General features: G+C 35.2%; 5 protein-coding genes across 11 annotated transcripts in view; 3 read left to right on the top strand and 2 right to left on the bottom strand.

Annotated features, from left to right (window-relative positions):
• On the bottom strand, positions 323-4,983 carry LOC104721285 (beta-galactosidase 11-like). The gene is made up of 17 exons (XM_010439238.2): positions 4,327-4,983; positions 4,142-4,237; positions 3,934-4,046; positions 3,774-3,840; positions 3,590-3,682; positions 3,355-3,498; positions 3,165-3,259; positions 2,963-3,068; positions 2,658-2,861; positions 2,382-2,549; positions 2,109-2,284; positions 1,908-2,014; positions 1,724-1,833; positions 1,507-1,617; positions 1,313-1,417; positions 704-1,198; positions 323-617 (listed from the first exon to the last, which is right to left on the bottom strand). Exons 1-17 carry the CDS (start codon positions 4,534-4,536, stop codon positions 483-485), a joined length of 2,535 nt encoding a protein of 844 aa, XP_010437540.1. The 5' UTR covers positions 4,537-4,983; the 3' UTR covers positions 323-482.
• Positions 5,102-6,930, top strand: LOC104721286 (rac-like GTP-binding protein ARAC3). Its single transcript, XM_010439239.2, has 7 exons — positions 5,102-5,437; positions 5,745-5,832; positions 5,942-6,051; positions 6,148-6,211; positions 6,303-6,367; positions 6,448-6,513; positions 6,620-6,930. Exons 1-7 carry the CDS (start codon positions 5,339-5,341, stop codon positions 6,722-6,724), a joined length of 597 nt encoding a protein of 198 aa, XP_010437541.1. The 5' UTR covers positions 5,102-5,338; the 3' UTR covers positions 6,725-6,930.
• Positions 9,587-12,438, top strand: LOC104721284 (proline-rich receptor-like protein kinase PERK12). Of its 5 annotated transcripts, none has more exons than XM_010439235.2 (8): positions 9,587-9,754; positions 10,089-10,199; positions 10,295-10,773; positions 10,842-11,093; positions 11,187-11,350; positions 11,433-11,663; positions 11,748-11,897; positions 11,971-12,438. In XM_010439235.2, the coding sequence occupies exons 3-8, from the start codon at positions 10,461-10,463 to the stop codon at positions 12,205-12,207; spliced, it is 1,347 nt and encodes a 448-aa protein (XP_010437537.1). In that variant the 5' UTR covers positions 9,587-9,754; positions 10,089-10,199; positions 10,295-10,460; the 3' UTR covers positions 12,208-12,438. The 5 variants fall into 5 exon arrangements, with proteins under 5 accessions (XP_010437537.1, XP_010437536.1, XP_010437539.1 ...); XM_010439234.2 differs by having other exon boundaries at positions 10,086-10,199; XM_010439237.2 differs by lacking the exon at positions 9,587-9,754 and having other exon boundaries at positions 10,015-10,199; positions 10,302-10,773.
• Positions 15,363-17,768, top strand: LOC104721282 (basic leucine zipper 19). 3 transcript variants are annotated; one of them, XR_756976.2, is made up of 4 exons: positions 15,374-16,626; positions 16,825-16,947; positions 17,251-17,304; positions 17,404-17,768. XR_756976.2 is itself a non-coding variant. In XM_010439230.1 (3 exons), exons 2-3 carry the CDS (start codon positions 15,861-15,863, stop codon positions 16,851-16,853), a joined length of 795 nt encoding a protein of 264 aa, XP_010437532.1. In that variant the 5' UTR covers positions 15,363-15,639; positions 15,738-15,860; the 3' UTR covers positions 16,854-17,130. The 3 variants fall into 3 exon arrangements, 1 of the variants encoding a protein (XP_010437532.1); XM_010439230.1 differs by lacking the exons at positions 17,251-17,304; positions 17,404-17,768 and having other exon boundaries at positions 15,363-15,639; positions 15,738-16,626; positions 16,825-17,130; XR_756975.2 differs by having other exon boundaries at positions 17,251-17,768.
• The window catches only part of LOC104721283 (WD-40 repeat-containing protein MSI3-like), a 2,898-nt gene continuing 471 nt past the window's right edge, over positions 17,712-20,138 (bottom strand). The window contains exons 2-6 of the mRNA XM_010439231.2: positions 19,573-19,928; positions 19,329-19,472; positions 18,966-19,090; positions 18,762-18,857; positions 17,712-18,096 (exon numbers count right to left, since the gene is read on the bottom strand). Coding sequence (XP_010437533.1) covers positions 17,838-18,096; positions 18,762-18,857; positions 18,966-19,090; positions 19,329-19,472; positions 19,573-19,928 — 980 coding nt within the window. The 3' untranslated portion in view covers positions 17,712-17,837. The remainder of the gene's footprint in view (positions 18,097-18,761; positions 18,858-18,965; positions 19,091-19,328; positions 19,473-19,572; positions 19,929-20,138) is intronic.

The raw sequence follows: 20,138 nt of genomic DNA, 5'->3' as shown, positions 1-20,138 counted from the left end.
TTTTAGTTGGTTACAACAACACACTGAAGTTTGGGCCAAAGAGATAAAACCACCCAATAAGAAACGGGATTTGAATGGGCGGTGTCAGTTATCTGCTGTTTTCCTCAGCCACACCTTTCCGTGGACCTCATTCGCTTATTTTAGATTTTTTTTTTTTTTTTTGCATAGATGACACAAAATGTTGTTGTCAAACGGCACGCGTATTTGTTAAACGGCGAGCATTTAAATCTTAATTAAACAAATGAAAACATTCGATAAAACTTATATTGTACCATTTTTTTCTTTTTTTTGGGGTTATGTTAGTTGTTTTCTGATTGGATCATATTCGAATATCTTACTCGTGTATTAGTGATGATAAATTTAAGAAATCAAATACAAACAAAACGACAAAAAATTCGATGCCACAACACTTTTTGAATTTGGTCTACTAAACCCCGATACATGAACCATATAATTTAGTGTGATGATGATGATATGTACCCTCAGTTCTTCTTGCCACGACCACACTTGACTTGAACGGCAAGCATCTTCACAACGTTCTTACATGAATCTTTCTTGTCTTGTTCGAACGTGCTCTTGTTCACCGGAATCGCACAATGTGCTTTTCCCAAACAATGCTGCAATAGTGTGTTTTGGTTGGTTAGTTCTACCACAAGCTACACATTGTACATCAAGAAGAGAAAATTATGATTTTTTTAATTACCTTCTCAACAACTTGCTTTGAAATAGGAGCATTGCAAGTACCAAGAGTGAAGTTTCCACAAACACCAATAGGGTTCCCGAAGCTAGCGAACTCAACAGCTGCGATCTTTTTAGTGCCTGAGCATTTGAGAGTAGCTGTGAGACTCACGTTATCGGTAATGGCTTGGACCTGATCTTGCTTCCTTGTCCAATGTCTAACACTTGGGATGTAGTTTTCTCCAACATAAGAACAAACAGTGTCTCTGTTGACAATGACAAAGTCCATAAGCTCAGGCTTCACATTTGGCTCTTCCTCGAATATAACAAGATGGTTTTTCTTGGGCTTCAAGAAAGATCTAGGGATGTGGTACTCTATTTGCGTAGGTTGACCTAATGGAGACAAGAACGATTGCCAATATCTTCCAACGCCTTCTCCGTTCACCCAAATCAACCCTTTTCCCATTCCGTTCATGCGAATCGCCGCTGCGTTTAGGCTCTCTGGTGCATCGAAGTATGTCTGCAATGTTTCACATTAGTGAATATAATTAGAGAAGATTAGAAAATTTCAATATTTTTTACCAATCATATATTTCTATATTGTTTTCTCAATAGTTTCTTTTTCTTCTGTTACCTGGTACCATGTGAGTCCTGGTGCTTTTCCGTTGAATTTTTCCCATTTGACCTTCTTTGAACCTTCCTCGGTGTGAACTCCGAGTCTTTCACCTTCCATACCGACCTTAAGATCGAGAATCCGGATCAAAACAAGGAGATATACACTCAATGTTTTTAGCTAATTACAGAGGAATTGAGAGATTGTTTTCAAACCTTGTTTCCCCATTTGCTGTTTTCAGTGAGATCAAGTGTTCCAGAAGTCAATCCTAAGATGGATACACCACGAGGACCGGTGTATCTATGCTCCATGTAAGATCCACTGTCCTGTAAGAACAAAAAAATCAAAGCCAACAACATTTATGAAACATGTCTTCATCTATATATATGGTCTTAAAACTCAGATTTAGAATTATATTTGTTAGTTACTGACTGGGAATCCTGTGAGAACACCAAGCATAATAAGATGATTCTCTCCTGCTTTGAGTGTAACCGATTTCTGGAAAACAAAACTCTTCTCTTCATGGCTTCCATGTCCACTTCCTGGTAAGAACAATATCATTAGTATAGCTCATTTTTATACTTTGTGGATCATTTCATTTTATTACAATTCTTACCAAGATATTCTCTGTTAAGCCAAACGTGCAACGCGTGTCCAAGACTAGCAACCCTCACAGAAGTCTTGACTCCTTTCTTAGGTAAGTCATTCTTATTAACCTTGAAACTGCAAACACAAACTTAAATTTCAAGATTCTCTTCTTTTTATATCTGACATATATACGTACATATCAATCACATGAACATATAGAGTATTTTACCTTGTTGTGTACCATCCATAGTCTGTCTTATCCTTAGTCAAACCGTAAAGCTCAACGGGTATGTAAGAGTCACCTTCGAGTTTACTAGGCAATGTTTCAGTGAACACTTTGAAATCAAACTTCTTGTTCGCCTTCTTAGACTTCATGAAGTTCCTTGCAGTGTGTTGTGAAACAATCTGGTCCAATCCAAACAAACAAGAAACGTTTTAAAAACTATCCTCTTTTCTTGAATTTCGTCGAATAAAATGGAGTAAGTTAATGTTTTTGCTTCACCTGTGCAGTGTTGTAAACAACAGTTTTGCAATCTGGAAGAATACTAATGGAACGAGGCGCTATCACGTAATCTCTCCCCCTGAATTTGATGGTTTCTGCAGCTTCAGTGTTATTGTTAGCCAAGAAAGCTGCGCAAGATTTCGTTCCAGGTTGTTCGTAGTATCTAATCTGTTTAATTATATACCCAAAAAAGTTAGTTAAATCCTCGTAATTATTTTGGCAAGTATCATGATCTTTTTTTTTTTGTTATGTGTAAATATATGATGCTAATAGTACCTCTGTGTCTTTTCCAGGTTTCTCAGTTTTAGGTTGACCCCAAAGAAGTGGCTTCTTGCAGAGGTTAAGAGCATTGTGAAGTTGCTTGAGATGACCAAACTTGGGCTCTTTTTCTAAACCATATTCATCAAGAGGTGCATCATCGTAGTATCTTGTGGTTACATAATGTGCAGAGGTTCTTCCAAAGTTAGTCCCTCCATGGTACTACAAGATTATAACATAACAAAGCCCCATTTTAAGAATTTGAACAATCACTTTTGCATTAATATTTCCAAAGATGGTTTATTGGAATGAGCCCATTATACCATGTAGTAGTTCACATGGCTTCCATTCTTGGAAAAGAATCGAGCAACAGAGAAAGCTATGTCTTCTACTGATCTTTGAGTTGGTGGATCACCAAACACGCGGAACCTATCAAAAGTAATTCGCAAGATGTTTAACACTTGTATGAATGAATATCAAGTTTCTACAATTCTAAATTAAGTTTAGCCAAAAAAAAAAACTCACTGAGTAGTCCAATTCTCTGTCCATAAAGATGGTTTGTTTTCTTTGTTAGGACCGGGGAAAGTATCACCGCAGTGTCTTCCATTGCAAGCATTGATCTGTATTCATCATAAAATTCTCAATGTTTTATGAACATTTCCTTCCATTTGTGACAAACACACAATATCAAAAACAAAGTAAAAAACTACTTTACCATAGGATCAGGAGCGTCGTTCTGCTTGCACATAACCCATGGGATCCCAAGATTCATTGAGTCCACCAATTTAGATGCCCACTTAATGTAGTTTAATCCGTCTTGTTTGTATGCACGTTGAACCGCACTATATTCGTTCTCTATCTGCACAAATTTATACATTCACATTAATTACAAAAAAACATCATTTTATAACATTTTCTGAAATCAATATATAGATTTCTTTCTAAGTCACCTGTCCTAATATAATGGGGCCTCCTTGTGAAGCAAACAATTTTTCCTCCTTCATTTTGTCGAGTATCATCCGCACGTACCTTTCTGTATGTTCCTGCAATAGTTTTTTGTTAGGTACATATGTTAATATTTGTACTTGTGCCACATGATTTTAACATTTTTTTTGTATGTACTTATGTATATACCTTGAATGGTTTATTGTCTGTGCGGAAGAAAATTCCAGGAACTTCTCTAAGCCAATAGGGAAGTCCTCTGATATTCAGTAACAAAAAAAAAATGTAAAACAAATGAGGATATGATTTGAAGAATAAAGGAGAAATCAAAATTATAAGAAGCTTTTATTACCCATGAGTCCATTCAGCTTGGATAAACGGTCCAAGCCTCAAGGTCACATACATGCCATTCTTCTCAATCAACTTTATGAATTTCACCAAATCAGCTCGGCCCGAAAAGTTGAACTAACGAAAACAACAAAAACTATGTTAAAAAAATCCTATAGAATACATGCATGCGTGTTTTGTATTCTATAAATCGATTTGTGTATTTTAACTACCTGTCCTTGTTCAGGCTCGTGTACATTCCAGAAAGTGTAGGTCTGAATCGTGTTCAAACCGCCTTGTTTCGCTCTCTTAATGATACTTGGCCACATCTAAACCAAATCCAAATCACATTCAGTATGAATTCATAAAAAAAAATATGTTAGAAAACAGAGAAGATGTGATAAAAAATATATAATACTTCAGGAGTGCTGCGAGGGTAATGAATAGAGCCGGAGTAAAGAAGCTCTCTTTTGCCATCGATGATCAAAGATGTTCCATCGTAAGTCACCTCCTTATTACTCTTCTTCTTCTTCTTTGCGTCCTTCTTGGCCGCGAAAGATGATGAAGAAGAGAGGAGAACCACTAGAACGGCTGTTAAAAGCCATCGATCAAGAGAATGTTTTCTCATTGATGAACTCTCTTCTTTTTTTATTTATTTTTTTGTGTGTGTCGAAAGAACAAGAAGCTAAGTTCTATTGGAACCTCGTCCTTGTCGGAGGAATAAAAAAAAACAAGGAGAGCTCAAATAACAAGCTTTGAAAAAAGGCAATGATATAAGAGAATGTTTCGCACTCTGCTTTTCAGGTTTCCAGAGAAATTTACGCGTTCTGAAATAGAATCTACCGTTGTAACATTAAAACTCTCTTCTTCTTCTTTTTTTCTCCCCAAATTTTGTTTTTTTTGTTATTTTATTTTTTACTATTTTTAATTGTCTGTTTTACCCTATTCTTCGCCTATTATGCTGAATAAAAAACCAATTTTCTTTGACCAAAAAAAAAACTAGACAGGTTTCTTACCGTATTCGGTTAAAAAAATATCGAAATTAATTAATTAAATTATTTATCATCCCATAAATTTTGGTAGGGTCTTTTGTTTTTGGGTAACGCACCCAGCTAACTAAAAAAAAAATGTTATTAAATTTTTGTAAGAGAGAAGAAAAAAAAAAAAAAAGGGTAGAAGAAGAAGAGAAGAAGAGAGACCAAGAAATTGAAGTGCATGTGAGGTGAGGGGAAGGGAAGAGAGTAGGAAGACTCTAGTCTGGGGAGAGTGACTTTTTTGCAGGCAGCTATTTCTTTGTCTTCTTCCTCTTTAAAAGAACCCAACCCTTCACTGTCTCTCTCTCTCTCTCTCTCTCTCTCTCTCAAATCCCCAATTCAGTGATAAAATTAGGGTTTTTGAAGTTTTGAAGAAGGAGAAAGAAAGAGAAAAAGATGAGTGCTTCGAGGTTTATCAAGTGTGTTACTGTCGGTGACGGCGCTGTTGGAAAGACTTGTCTTCTCATCTCCTACACTAGCAACACTTTCCCCACGGTTAGTTTATAAAGTTCTCTTCTTTTTTTTTTTTTACTTTGATTTTGATGAAATTTTTAGCTTTAGGGTTTAGTTGGATTTGTTGTTGGGTGCTTCTATTATGAGTATATTTGTTGGGGTTTTCTTAAAAGTCTTGTTCTTTCTGCTATCTCAGTGAGTGATTGTACTGTAGTAGTGATCTTTTAGGATTTGATAATCTCAGCTATTCATATATACCATTGCAAAATTTGCAGTGTTTCTCTGGGATGTGTGATCTGTTTTATGATCTTTGTGGCTAATGTTAAGAGTGGAATTTTCGATGTGACAGGATTATGTGCCAACTGTGTTCGATAATTTCAGTGCCAATGTGATTGTGGATGGGACCACTATCAACTTGGGATTGTGGGATACTGCAGGCAAGTTGTTAATCCTTTTGATTTGTGGTGTTCTTTCTTTTGTCTTTTCAGTTTCTTCCTCTTCCTTACAGAGAGTCATTTGTGTTTTTTTTTTTACTCGGTGAGACAGGGCAAGAGGACTACAATAGACTAAGACCTTTGAGCTATCGCGGAGCTGATGTCTTCTTACTTGCTTTCTCACTTGTCAGCAAAGCTAGCTATGAAAATGTTTCTAAAAAGGTTTAATCTTTGGTTGTCCCCTGAGACTTGTTTCCTTTTTTTATCTAATTCTCATTCAGTGATTCTGATAGAATCCATTTGGTTTCTTGCTTTTAGTGGGTTCCTGAACTGAGACATTATGCTCCTGGTGTTCCCATCATCCTCGTTGGAACAAAGCTTGGTTCGTTTCTTTTTAACTCAACCCTTGATCAACCCATTACCATTTTTTCTGTTTTGGGAAATTTTCTGATATTGTGATGACTCTCTTTCAGATCTTCGAGATGATAAGCAGTTCTTTGCCGAGCACCCTGGAGCTGTGCCTATCTCTACTCTTCAGGTACCTTTTCTCACTTGATTATAACGCATTCCTCCGTGTTATAACCCCACAATTTTCATCATTTGATCGTATCAAAATAGGGTGAAGAACTAAAGAAGCTGATTGGGGCACCTGCTTATATCGAATGCAGTGCAAAAACTCAACAGGTAACCACTTTAGAGTCCATATCTTTATCTAGTCTTTACCACTGGTCCAAAATCTCCATTTGAATCCGCTGATGTTTTTTCCCATTTCCATTATCTGTTAAAACAGAATGTAAAAGCGGTGTTTGATGCGGCTATCAAGGTCGTTCTCCAGCCACCAAAAAACAAGAAGAAGAAAAAGAGAAAATCTCAGAAAGGTTGTTCAATACTGTGATTTCAGCAAGAAGAAAGGAATCGAAGAGGAGAAATAGAGCTACAAGTATTTTGTTTTCTCCTTTTTTTCATAACTTGTGTTTACCCAACGAATCAGTAATCTGTTGTTTGTAGTCTGAAAATTTGACAAAGTTGAAGTACTAGTAACAAGTATTTGTATTCTTGTTTGCATTTTGATCTGTAAATATAGCACGAATGCTTGATTTATTTGTTTCCTAGATTCACACAAATCGTTTTGAGGATTATATTCCAATTAAGTTCTTATGTAGTTTCATCCAGAAGTTGGTACTGTTGTTGCAGAGATGATTGCAACATGAATATAAGGATCCCTCTCACTGTTTCTTGTTTCTACTATAGTTAGAGCTCAACCTTCGTTTGCCAATTCTTGTTCAATCATATTTTTTCCAAACACAGCAAGTCTGTAAGTTAGATTCCATCGAATGCATAACATTTGCTGGTTCAATCAATCCAAAACTAAGACAAGGATGTTCAAAATGTACTTTGACAGACAATACCAGCTTGCAAGTCCTCCTTTACATTCACCAAATCACCAACTTTGATCTCTGGTATTGATGATTTCAGAACCAAAGTGTTTCCCTCAAACACTAACAGCCTTGAAAACATCTGTTAGGACATACTTAGAGACCAATGAAGCACTGCACTTACTATTTTATAAGGTTTGCAAATCATTATAAAGCCTTCTCTTTCAACAAATATATTTGAAATGTTATTTTATTAATTAGACTTGTGAAAATATTAACATTTGATTTTCATCAAATCTTTGATAATCGATACTTCCTCCGTTTTAAAATATAGGATGTTTTAATTAAAGCACGCAGATTAAGAAGTTTTTACTTTTAATAAGTTCAACCAATCAGAAACAAACAATACTGCATAATATAAAATACTAAACTAATCTAAAAGTTGCATAGAAACTTGAAAACATCCTATATTATGAAACAAAAAACTTCTCTAAAACATCTTATATTTTGAAACGGAATGAGTATTATTGTGTTAACTTATTCGATCTATCATAGAGATGAGCTCGGCTTGTCTTTACCAAACGAATCTCGTTTGTTAATCAATCTCTTTCTAAGACTTTCTTTGCTATAACTGCCCCCTCGACTTATTCGGTTCATACAAATACCAAATTAATTAAAATATGTCAGCTATGTGTCAGGACGTTTAGTGAACTAATATTCACCTAATTATAAGCCTTTCAATCACAATACAATAGAGACTAAGACTATAATATGTTTTCGTACGTACCAACTTTCGTCGATGGCATACATATTTGATTCGTAATATAGCACTAAAATTGAGTTTCCATTAAGTTTTGTAATATAAAACGTGATGATACTTCGTAGCTTTCTTTTAACATTATAGTGTCTTATTACATCCAAACACAAAAATTAATCGAATATAATTAGTAACGTAATATATATAGTAGATAAAATAACAATCTTTTCATGTGTAATCAAAATAGGTTTTGCATAATTCATTCTTGTGAAAATCATAATCCACATGCTAGTGAAATAGTCGATACATATATATATTTTTTTTGGTTTATATGATTAATTGCTGGGAAATAAATATGAACTAGAACTATCAAGTTTTCTTATACAGAAGATCTAGTACTTAACTAATAATTTCTGAAAGATTCGTTAATGAATGGACGACATAGAATCTTAGATCATATTCTAGGCGACTGTATAGACCGATGTTAAGAACTTGTATCCATATTATTCTGATTATGTGTTATGAATGTTACAATACCAAATCTAGGAAATTACTATAAATCCATATCTAGGCGTCGGTAGCTTGATTTATGATATAATATGTCATTGATATCATATGAATCATATGTCAACTGTTTTTGAGAATCATATATATTTTAAATTATTTTAAAAATCTCATATAGACAGACTGTCACAATAAAACTCCTTACAGGTAAAAACTGTAAAAAAAAATGGCTTTTAATATTCTTCTTAACTTTAAAGATTACTTGATACTGATAGCATATGATTCATAGCCTATATACTCTAAAGGCACGAGTACGAAGCATTAGTTATCTGATCTTGATTCAATAATTGGACACATGCACATTGCATTAACTTGGTTTTATGACGTCAATATCACAAAACACAGTGATAAGAATATCTACCTAAGCAATCACTCAAGTCGAACCAAAATCCTTGTAACACTGTTTTCCAAAACCGACTGTTTTCATTTTGTTTCTGAATAATATATATTCTGCTTTAATTACTATTAGTCTATAGTTGATCATTTGTCGTCTAATGTGTTCTTCTACTTGCCGCTCAAAACCAATATAACCATACAATAATTAAAAAAATTCGAGGACGAGCTGTTCAAAGTGATCAACAGATTAAAGTTATTAGGATTAAAATAATCCAAACAGCTAACCAAATATACTTAACATGCATATGACTATATGAGTCATCTCATTCTCTTCCACAAATCATCTCATTCATTACATTATCCTTCATTTACTTTTCTTACTTGCCTACTTAACAAAAAGTAAAAACAGATAAAACATATGGTAAGAGATTTCCAAATTCTTCTTATGCTTAAATTAAAAAAGAAAAGAAAAGTGCGTAGAGTGCACGAACTCTTCTTGCTCATTTAATTCTCAAGAGCCATTGCCGTACGTAGGAGGCAGCCTTGTTTGAGTCGAGGCGTGTTTGTTACGTATAACCCGCAATAGCCAGTAGACACTCACTCACAATTCCCCTTTGACTCACCGGTTACCGAGGGTTTCCCGCTAATATTTGCCGGTTTCCCCTAGGTTATTAACATAAAAATAATAAAATCTGTAAAACAAAACTGGTCAATGTATCTCTCTGTTGTGTTAACTCTCACTCTCTTGTCTTCCCCAAAAACACACACACCTCTCTCTCTCTCTTTCTCGCCGACACTTTCTTGATCCGATCGGTTAATTGATTCAATCATCTTTCTATGATTTCCCGATAGAAGAAGATCAACATTTGCGTCGGATAATTATCTTTAATTTGTAAGAGTTTTTTTTTTTGTTAATTGTATAGTCAATCTTGTTTTTAGTCGTAGTAGGTACAATTACAAAATGCTGATGGTATACATGCATGGTGGCGGATTTCGATTCTTATGTCGATTTAATTAACTAACAAATTTAATAATAGATACGTACAACGAGTTTTGGTAACACTTATTTTTTAATATTTTATATTTTAAATAACCACATTTTTTCTCCATAATTGATATAAATGGCTACATAAACAAATAAGTTTTGTTTTTTTCCTGATATCATCAACAAATTACTTGCTCTAATATGGAGTTTTTTGTTTGTTTGATTCCTCTGTTTGTAGCAGATAAAAGAGCATTTAGCTCCCACAGACAGTTAAGCTTATAGGACAGGCTTTACAAGAAAGTTCGGTTCACAAAGTTTTTGTAGTTGGAAACAAAATTCCAAGAAGACTAAGGTGAGAAAAATCTTATAACAAGTATTTGAAAGAAAAAGAAAAACAAAACTGTTTTGTTTCTTTAAATTTTTGATGTAAGCTAACCACATCTTCAGGTTTCAGGATTTTGTTACACATCGGACTGCTAAGTTCTGTGCGAAGCAATTGCATCCAACGGCTGAAGTCTTGGCCATCACTACCTAATTCCAAGAGCATTGGCTCTGGTGTTTATACGTCAGCTTATAATCTAGTTTTGAGGCCAAGCTCTCAACTTATGCAAGCATGATGGGTGAAGAAAAGAGGAAAAGATCGATTTCACTTCCATCGATAGATATTTTATTAGATGATAAACCAGGTTGGCCTTTTCTTAAAAGTGCAACTTTAGGGACACCACAAGTTCACAAATGGCACACGAGAAAAGTCTCAGTGGTCAACTGGGTCATGAGCTTACCTGAACGGTTTCCAAATCATCATCAGCAGAATCTTAACTATGAGACAAGCTCTATCAAGAAACAAGTCAAAGACATATTGACAGAAAACAAGAAATGGTTCAACTACAATGTTCTTCAGAAATCAACATCAAATTTCTCTCAAGGTACTCTGTTTTTTCCCTCTGCTTCTCCTAGTGATGAGTTTGTATTGATCTTTGACTTTACATGACAGATAATCTGATTGGGAAGGGAGGATGCAGCAAAGTGTACAGAGGGATTCTTGAAGATGGAAAAGGCATTGCTGTGAAAATCTTGAAGTCATCAACTAAAGAAGCTATGAAAGATTTTGTTCATGAGATCAACATCATCTCTTCTTTGAGTCACCAAAACATCTCACCGTTACTTGGTGTTTGTGTCCAAAACAATGATCTGATCTCCGTTTACAATCTTTCAACCATCGGAAGTTTAGAGGAAACCCTTCACGGTAACACATACCACTCTCAAACTTCACACACACATATATTAAAGATTCTGATTGATTTGGTATAAAGTGTGATGATGACGCTTGATTCTGCAGGTAAGCAAAAGGGAAAGCATGTATTATCATGGAGAGAGAGGTTCAAGATAGCTATCGGTTTGGCGGAAGCAATAGACTATCTTCATAACCGGTGTTCTAAGCCAGTGATACACAGAGATGTCAAAACTTCCAACGTTATTCTCACAGATGAGCTCCAACCTCAGGTAATGAAAGCTTCTGAATTTGATTTCTTTTGCTAATTGTCTTCATGAACTCATAATTGATAGCTATGGTTTTGAGGATTAGCTGTCAGATTTTGGGTTGTCGATGTGGAGACCTACAACATCTTCACAATATTCGATACAAACTGACGTGGTGGGCACTTTTGGATACCTTGCACCGGAGTATTTCATGTACGGAAAAGTCAGTGATAAAGTCGACGTCTACGCCCTTGGAGTGGTTCTGCTTGAGCTCATATCAGGAAGAAATCCTATTTCGCCTCAGAATCCTAGAGGACAAGAGAGTTTGATCATGTGGGTAGGTTTTTTTTTGTTGCGCAGGTTACTTGTGACGTAAGAAACACTTAATAAAGCCCTAAAGAGATACTTCCTTGGAATGCAGGCAAAACCGTTGATTGAGAATGGAAATTTAAAAGGGCTGTTGGATCCAGAAGTTACAGATATATACGACGAGTCTCAGTTTCAAAGAATGGTACTTGCTGCTTCACATTGCCTCACAAGATCCGCCACACATCGTCCCAATATTAAACAGGTAAGATTTTGTCTCCTCCTCCAAGAAAACTAATTAAGTCCCTTGTCAAGAACTATCTTTATTGCTTCTTCAGATACTGAGGCTACTAAGAGATGAAAACGAAGTGGGGAAATGGATAATGGAAGAAGAAGAAATTGAAGATTGCTTCGATGACGAGGTTTACCCGGATTCCAGCGCGGAACTACACTTCAGCGTTGCGATGCTTGAGGTGGAAGACGACGAATCTGCATCAGTCAGCAGTATGGAGAGAAGTACTAACAACAGTCTTTTCTCTTCTTCGTGTTCATCTAGGGAGCCACTCTGCTTTTAGTTAGGGTTTGTTTCTTAGTGTCTGTAGTTTAGTTGGTAACTTTTTTTATTTGAGAAATAACATCTGAGATGATGATTGTTAATTAATAGGTAGCGAAAAAAATCTGATTTTGGGATGCACCAATTCAAATTTGACCCTATAGACAAAGCTTGAAGCTTGAGACTTGTATATTATAATGACATGTTACTATGGAGATGAGCTCAAAGCTAACCGAAGACACAACTTTCTTAACTTATCCTGTTTTTATCTTTAGCAAATAGCACTATAATGTGTTCTGCTACGATTGACTTCAGATCTTAATACTACCAAATTGTTTTAAATCCGAAATTGTGTCTTCTTCCTTATTTTTGGACCAAATTGTTAGTAGAACCATTAGACTATTTAGAAAATGACATATTTATTTATATGATTTTACCACTTTTGCTCTTTGTCAGTTGCTGAATATATACATATATATATACATGTACACATATATATATATATATTATAGTACTGCGATACACATTATAGTGCTATTTAATACACATTATAGTGCTATTTGAAATCATCAACTCCCATTATAGTACTGCGATATTACGGCAAGGACATATAAAAAAGTATTTCATTTGAAGAGATTACTTATGTAATAAGTCAAAATTGATGATATCTAAGGGAAAGAAAAAATCAACTTATCATTAGATCAACGGCCAGGAGAATCTGTTGACGTGTCTATGTATAAAAAAAGGAATTGATTAAGGCAACACTAAACAAGAAAATATGAACAAATTTAAAATGTTGCCTAAATTGTTGTTGCGAAAGTGATTTTACAATATTTTTAGTTATTATAGTGAGCATTTACACAACTTACATTTATACTTCCTCTGTTTCAAAATATATTATGTTTAAGTTAAAATACATATATTAAAAAATAATTATTTTTAAAAAGTTTAATCAATCATAAACAATATTTCATAATATAAAATATAAAATTAATTTAAAAGTTGCGTAGAAAGTTGGAAACATTTTATATTATGAAACAAAAATATTTCTCATATGTGCAAAAACTAAACTAATACAAATTTCTAATATGATATTCTACCAGTATTATAATACACAAATTAATACTCCAATTAAAAATAAACTAATACAAATTTCTCATAAACAATTATGCCAGTATTATAATACACAAAACATTATAATATATATATATATATATATATATATGCATAAAACTAATTTAATACAAACTTATTTTTTGCTTTCCTAGATTAACATCAAAATTTCAAAAATTATGTTAAAACCAACTTTAAAAAAAAAATTATGGAATGTTACTAAATACAATTTTTTTTTCTTTTTGTTCACCACTTTATAAGGAACAATGTTTGATTTTATTCAAATATTCTATATATAACTCTGCTTGAAGCAAAACTTAATTTATTTAAGAAATCTGGTTTTTTTTTTAAATGATGGCTTGAGACATGCCACATTCTGTTTTTTTGTCCGTATTCGGATTCGGGTTGCTTGAGATATCGTTAAAAGTGACCATTTCATGAATCGTATTTGAAAAGAGATTATACTATTGTTTGGACTTTCAAAACATATAATAGTATAATTTGTAACTATTTATTAAGTACATGTATACGTTAACTGGTTATGCTAACTTATTTGGCGTTTACGGGTCAGCATAAGAACTAAAACACAAAATAATGATATTGTTGTGGACTCTAATGGTTAGGGTATTATTGTTTGATATGTTATCAATTAGAATCTGGATAAATTATATTCAAGCCAAATAGGAGGAAAATGGTCTACAAAAGTGAAATTGACACGTACACCTAATTCGATTTGAGCATCTTGGGTCTTGGCTATTTTCTTTCCAATCTTCCTAGCTAGACACCTCTGCATTTCATGAAATTAGAGCATCTTACTGTCGCCTAACATTTAAGCGTCGTCTATATAGGAGTTTAGAACACATTGTAAAACACTAGTGTTTATAAAGAGGCTTTAAACAGATCTGAATTGATCATCATGTATCTATTAGGTAACAAAGAACGAGTTAATGGTCAAAACGGAGGAAGAAAACCAAAAAACATAGAGAATATCGAATAAATACATAAATGAATTAAGTACTCCCACTAGCCAAAAGAAATAGAATAGTTGCAACCTTTTTTACAATATATAAAGTACAAACCCTAAAAGAAAGCTACATCTTTCACGATCACTGATGTTTACATCAATCAACTATTTAAGTAAATACAAGCTTTCCAAAAGAGAGAAAAGATAACAAGTTGAAGATAGCAGTAGATGGTGATTATTAATTATACGATCAATTTTTTATTTTATTTTTCAATCAGAAAGAAAAATAAAGTAGATCTGGTGTCTGGTGATAAAAAATTTCTATTTGATTTTTTAAAACCACAAAAGATATATTTGTTTTCTTATAACGACGTGAACCTAGCTGTCTTATAATCATATGAATTACAACAATAACATATTTGGAAATTTACAATACCTAGAGAATACAAATTTACTAATAATAAGAATATTCAACTTCTTCTTGCCAATACTTAGTTATTCCGTTTTGGGGAAAAAAAAACACAGATATACATGTAAACGTCCAAGGATAATCTACTTTTACGGATTTCTACAATTCTTTTGTCGATGCCTCAAAATATTGTGTTTTGGTAGACAAAAAGAAAAAGAAAATCAAAAATATAACGAAGATAAATTGGTAACAGTTATAGCTCTAGGTTTTTTTAGCTGTATTTGTAGAAACTTGGCTTTGATTTTCTAAAATTTGACCATGATTGGCGAAAATTAGTTGTGTTATATAGAAAAATGTAAATTTAAAAATAGCCAGCAAAAACCAAGTCCTGAAATTGGACAAGACTAAAAATAAAGAAACAAGAATGAGAAAAAACGAATAAACGTCCGTACTTGAAAAATTATTGTTTCTTTTCAAGTCAATGTTATAACTATTGCTATTATTTTTGTTTAGTTTTGTTTTCTCATGTAAACTTGTTGGTCCATCCATATTATTAGTCTTATATTATTATTATGATGATAATACAAAGTTTTGAGTCTGCTTAATTATAAAATTAATTAATATAAAAGATGCTAAGCTCCAATCACGTTCGAAATTAAAATTAATTTTTGGGTTAATTAAAAAAAAAAAAAATGAATCTGTGCAACTCGAAATCGTTATCGTACGTCCCCATGTCTTTTCTCCGGCCACCGAAACGACGCCATCTGTTTTGTGCGTCTTCTTCTTTATAAACCATACGTCTTCGTTCTTCTTCCTTTCACCTCTTCTTCGACTCTATTAAAAACTCCGAGCTCTCCCCTTATTCATCACTAGCTCTTCTTAAAAACAAACAAAAAAAATTCGATCTTTAGGGTTTTGCTTCGATCCCGCTTAGTCAGCTTCGGCGTTTCGAATTCTCGAGTAAAGAGGTACGGGTTTTGTCCTCAATTTAGAAGATCGGGTATTTGAATTAAGCAGAACCTGAGTATCATCTGTTGCTGAATTGCTCGAATTGCTGTGAAATTAGGGATTTTTATTGATTCCGGAGCTCGAGATTTGACTTGTTTCAGTTGATTTTGGGAAAGTATCGATCTTTTTTGTGTGTTGGTGAGGTCAATTGAAGAGAAAAGGTTGATTTTGTTTTGTGGTAATGGAGGACGGCGAGCTTGAATTCTCGAATCAGGAAGTGTTTTCGAGTTCGGATATGGGTGAGTTACCACCTAGCAACTGTTCGATGGATAGTTTCTTTGATGGGCTTTTGATGGATACTACTAATGCCAATGCTGCTTGTACCCACACTCACACCTGTAACCCCACGGGACCTGAGAATACTCATACCCACACGTGTTTCCATGTCCACACCAAGATTCTTCCTGACGAGAGCGATGAAAAAGTTTCCACTGATGATACAGCTGAGTCTTGTGGGAAGAAGGGTGAGAAGAGACCTTTGGGAAACCGAGAAGCGGTTAGGAAGTATAGAGAGAAGAAGAAGGCTAAAGCTGCTTCCTTGGAGGACGAGGTCGCAAGGCTTAGGGCGGTGAATCAGCAGCTTGTGAAGAGGTTGCAAAATCAGGCTACCTTGGAAGCTGAGGTCTCCAGACTCAAGTGTTTGCTTGTTGATTTAAGAGGAAGGATTGATGGGGAGATTGGATCTTTTCCTTATCAGAAGCCTATGTCTGCAAATATTCCTTCTTTCTCCCACATGATGAATCCGTGTAATGTACAATGCGATGACGAAGTTTACTGCCCTCAGAATGGGTTTGGAGGGAACACCCAAGAAGGTGCATCTATCAATGACCAAGGGCTGGGTGGTTGTGATTTTGATCAGCTACAATGCTTGGCTAATCAGAACTTAGGTGGAAATGTAAACGGATCATTCAACAATGCCAATGCATCTGTCTCGAATAAGAGAAAAGGTGGCACTTTTTATACCTTCCAGTTTTCTATTTAAATCGTTATGATTTTAGGGGTAACTGTTGAAATCCGGAGGTTATTTACTTAATCTGATTATTGGTTTACTCTAGCCTTGTATGTTAGCAGATTCTTGACGTTCTCCTTTAGTTTGCTTCATATAATTGGCATGAACTCACTTATGTCTTTTGGTCATCGTTTAGGTGGGCATCGCGCATCAAGAGCTGTTTGAAGTACCATCAAGCTTGTACCATCTATTTCCACCAGCATAGATATTGTATTCCAAATAAGTTATAGAGTTTAGCTGCAGCATCAGCTCCGCTCAGGTTCCTTTGTGTTCTCACAGGTTCCTCTGTGTTCTCATTTTTGTTTTTTTTGTTCTCTGACTCTGTTTACCTACCATTGTATTTCCTTATTGAGCTTGCCGAACTAGAAGAATGATATTGTTAATACAAACTCAAATATTTTGTGTGCTCCTGCCATTTGTTTCCATACTTGAGTTGCTTCTTCTTAAGCGTGTGTCGAAGAAGTTGATTGAATATTGGCTTTGTGCATGACAAATAGCAGTTGTTTTGGCTACAGAAGTTGTTGATGAGATGCATGAATTTTTTTTAACTGCTGAATTACAGCTTTAAGGAGTTGGTGAGGAGTGTCTTTGTGGCCCGAGTGAGATCTCTGGACAGGTGAGTTATAAAAGATTCACTTCCTGAGATCTCTCCTACCTTATATGCTTTTAAAAGAACAACTATACTTGAGGATTCTTGAATCTTGTTGAATACTAGTACCCAGGTTTGGTAGTAAAGGCAGAATTTCGATTACCTATTAAGCATCATGTTGTTTGGTGAAGAACAAGGTATGCCTATGAAGCAGACTGTTTTGTACTTCGAGCTTGAGGGGCTTTCTCAGTGTCTCTGTTCTAGCCTAATTGTACCACTGTCCATTGCAATGTTCTTACAGTTGTGATCCCAAGCTGCTTAGCAAACCCTTTTGTTGACTTCAATGGGATATGTAGTTTTAACTTTTACTTGAACTAATCTCAGGATCAGGCTTTGCAATAGGGTTTATTGTAAAACTAAAGAATCATAGCAGATGTACTGGAAAAACGATTATTTCGTACTTAGGGTAGTGCATACACCAAACTTGTTTAATATATATTGGCTCAAACACTTTAACAACAGTTATAATAAGTCGTCATCATCCACCAAAATGATTTGAATCATTTCTGGTTTTCATTGGAATGTTGTGCATTTTGGTTGCCTTCATCATCCTCATCCTCATCATCTTCACGGTAGATGCTTTCCGCCATTTGCCAGACTTGAAGACTGTTGTCTTCAGCTACACTTGAGATGACCCAAGGCTCGTCTTTGTTCCAGGCAAAGTCTGATATCTTGGCCTTGTGGCCTCCATGAGAGAAGAGCAGCTCAGGTGGACCATCTTCTGCATCCAACTCTATTTCAAGCTGCTCATCCCCGACCCTGAACAATCCACCCAGCTTTTTTAACTAATCCAACTTCAATTTTGAATCAAAAGATAAGAGAAATATTGAATTTTGATTATGGTACCTGTTAATATCCCAGACCATGAGTCTTCGGTCCTCGCCAGAAGATGCAAGCACTGTTTCATGGTTGGGATCCCACTCCACTTGGAAAACTTCTCCCCTGTAACAAATCCCTCCCAATCCTCAGTTCTTAACATTTGATTGAATAAATGTAAATAGAAGCATATATACGCTGTTAAGGAAGTGAGAAACTGTGAGAGAGGCATACTCGTGTCTGCTCAGAACATGTAATGGTGCAGTAAGCTTGCGAAGGTCAAACAAGGCGACAGTCGAATCGGAGGAGGCTGTGGCTAATACCCATTCATTAAAGGGATTGAAAGCAAGATAGTTTATCTGCAAACACACAAAATAGTGAAGAATGGTCACGGAGAATGTCAATTGCAGAGTCTTTTTAAGGGTCTACACAGCCAAGCTGGCATGTCTGAGAAATTCTCCACTCTTAACTTCAAAATATGTATTTTAATGAGAGATTAATTTTGCTCACACAACAAACCTCGGTTACATAATAATTATCCTCTGATTCGCAGATTAGATATNTTTGAATCAAAAGATAAGAGAAATATTGAATTTTGATTATGGTACCTGTTAATATCCCAGACCATGAGTCTTCGGTCCTCGCCAGAAGATGCAAGCACTGTTTCATGGTTGGGATCCCACTCCACTTGGAAAACTTCTCCCCTGTAACAAATCCCTCCCAATCCTCAGTTCTTAACATTTGATTGAATAAATGTAAATAGAAGCATATATACGCTGTTAAGGAAGTGAGAAACTGTGAGAGAGGCATACTCGTGTCTGCTCAGAACATGTAATGGTGCAGTAAGCTTGCGAAGGTCAAACAAGGCGACAGTCGAATCGGAGGAGGCTGTGGCTAATACCCATTCATTAAAGGGATTGAAAGCAAGATAGTTTATCTGCAAACACACAAAATAGTGAAGAATGGTCACGGAGAATGTCAATTGCAGAGTCTTTTTAAGGGTCTACACAGCCAAGCTGGCATGTCTGAGAAATTCTCCACTCTTAACTTCAAAATATGTATTTTAATGAGAGATTAATTTTGCTCACACAACAAACCTCGGTTACATAATAATTATCCTCTGATTCGCAGATTAGATATAAGAGCGAGGTAGAAAGTTATAAGATGGTTTATACCTCTCTCTCGTGAACTTTGACTTGGTGTTGCATTTGGTTTGTCCGTAAGTCCCATATCACCAGTTGACAATCACCACCCGCAGAACCAAATATGTTGTCATTCTTCATGTGCCATGCTACATCTTCGATGATGCTTTGATGTCCCTAAAACAATGTCACAGGGTTTAAATCAGATGCAACAATCCCATATCATTCTGTGATCATCCAGGAAAAAAAAACAAAAACAAAGTTACTCTCAACTTACCTCATACACATGCATTGGGTTCAAAACCTTATCATCGGCAGTAGCTGAAACATCCCAGAGGCAGATTCTCCGATCTTGTGAGCCACTCAAAAGATAACCTTCCTTGAAGGAGCTCCAAGCCAATCCATAACCTTCATCTTCATGTCCCATTAGCCTGAGATCAGGATCACACTCACTAGTTTGGGGCTTTGCAGAGAGTCTGGCGTAATCAAAGAGAAACACCTCAGACCCACTCGTTTTAGCACCCACAAGAGTTGGCTTTTGTGGCATACACCGAGCTCTGTTCACTTCTCCATCAACACGTATCTTCTGCTTAATCTCCACCTGAAAAGGATCAGTCTCTAATCGTAATGATCTGTTCTGTGCTAATCAAAACTTCTTCCGTACATAAAAAGTGAATTCATGAAATCTCATCGATACCAATTCCGGAAACCAAAACAAAGCTTAGCTTTATTCGAACACTAAGGAAAGCTAATGATTCCATCCTCACTCTAATCTAGTAATTTCGTCGAACACTTGGTGTGCACTATTTATACAACACAAAAAAAAAAAAAAAAAAAAAAAAA

The sequence above is a fragment of the Camelina sativa genome, chromosome 11, assembly GCF_000633955.1.
Source record: "Camelina sativa cultivar DH55 chromosome 11, Cs, whole genome shotgun sequence".
Classification (NCBI taxonomy): Eukaryota; Viridiplantae; Streptophyta; class Magnoliopsida; order Brassicales; family Brassicaceae; genus Camelina; species Camelina sativa.
The sequence above is the reverse complement of the archived record's forward strand: the minus strand, read 5'-3'. Positions and strand labels throughout refer to the sequence as shown.

Bases quoted from the DNA above. Each gene is read 5' to 3' on its own strand.
- LOC104721285 (XM_010439238.2), bottom strand. From the start codon at position 4,536: ATGAGAAAACATTCTCTTGATCGATGGCTTTTAACAGCCGTTCTAGTG. The intron at 2,862-2,962 runs GTATAATGGGCT...ATAATCTTGTAG, and splicing joins GCCATGTGAACTACTACATG to TACCATGGAGGGACTAACTT. The intron at 2,285-2,381 runs GTGAAGCAAAAA...GGATTGGACCAG, and splicing joins TTGTTTACAACACTGCACAG to ATTGTTTCACAACACACTGC.
- LOC104721286 (XM_010439239.2), top strand. From the start codon at position 5,339: ATGAGTGCTTCGAGGTTTATCAAGTGTGTTACTGTCGGTGACGGCGCT. The intron at 6,368-6,447 runs GTACCTTTTCTC...GTATCAAAATAG, and splicing joins TGCCTATCTCTACTCTTCAG to GGTGAAGAACTAAAGAAGCT. The intron at 6,514-6,619 runs GTAACCACTTTA...CTGTTAAAACAG, and splicing joins GCAGTGCAAAAACTCAACAG to AATGTAAAAGCGGTGTTTGA.
- LOC104721284 (XM_010439235.2), top strand. From the start codon at position 10,461: ATGATGGGTGAAGAAAAGAGGAAAAGATCGATTTCACTTCCATCGATA. The intron at 11,351-11,432 runs GTAATGAAAGCT...TTTGAGGATTAG, and splicing joins CAGATGAGCTCCAACCTCAG to CTGTCAGATTTTGGGTTGTC. The intron at 11,664-11,747 runs GTAGGTTTTTTT...CTTGGAATGCAG, and splicing joins AAGAGAGTTTGATCATGTGG to GCAAAACCGTTGATTGAGAA.
- LOC104721282 (XM_010439230.1), top strand. From the start codon at position 15,861: ATGGAGGACGGCGAGCTTGAATTCTCGAATCAGGAAGTGTTTTCGAGT. The intron at 16,627-16,824 runs GTGGCACTTTTT...GTCATCGTTTAG, and splicing joins TGTCTCGAATAAGAGAAAAG to GTGGGCATCGCGCATCAAGA.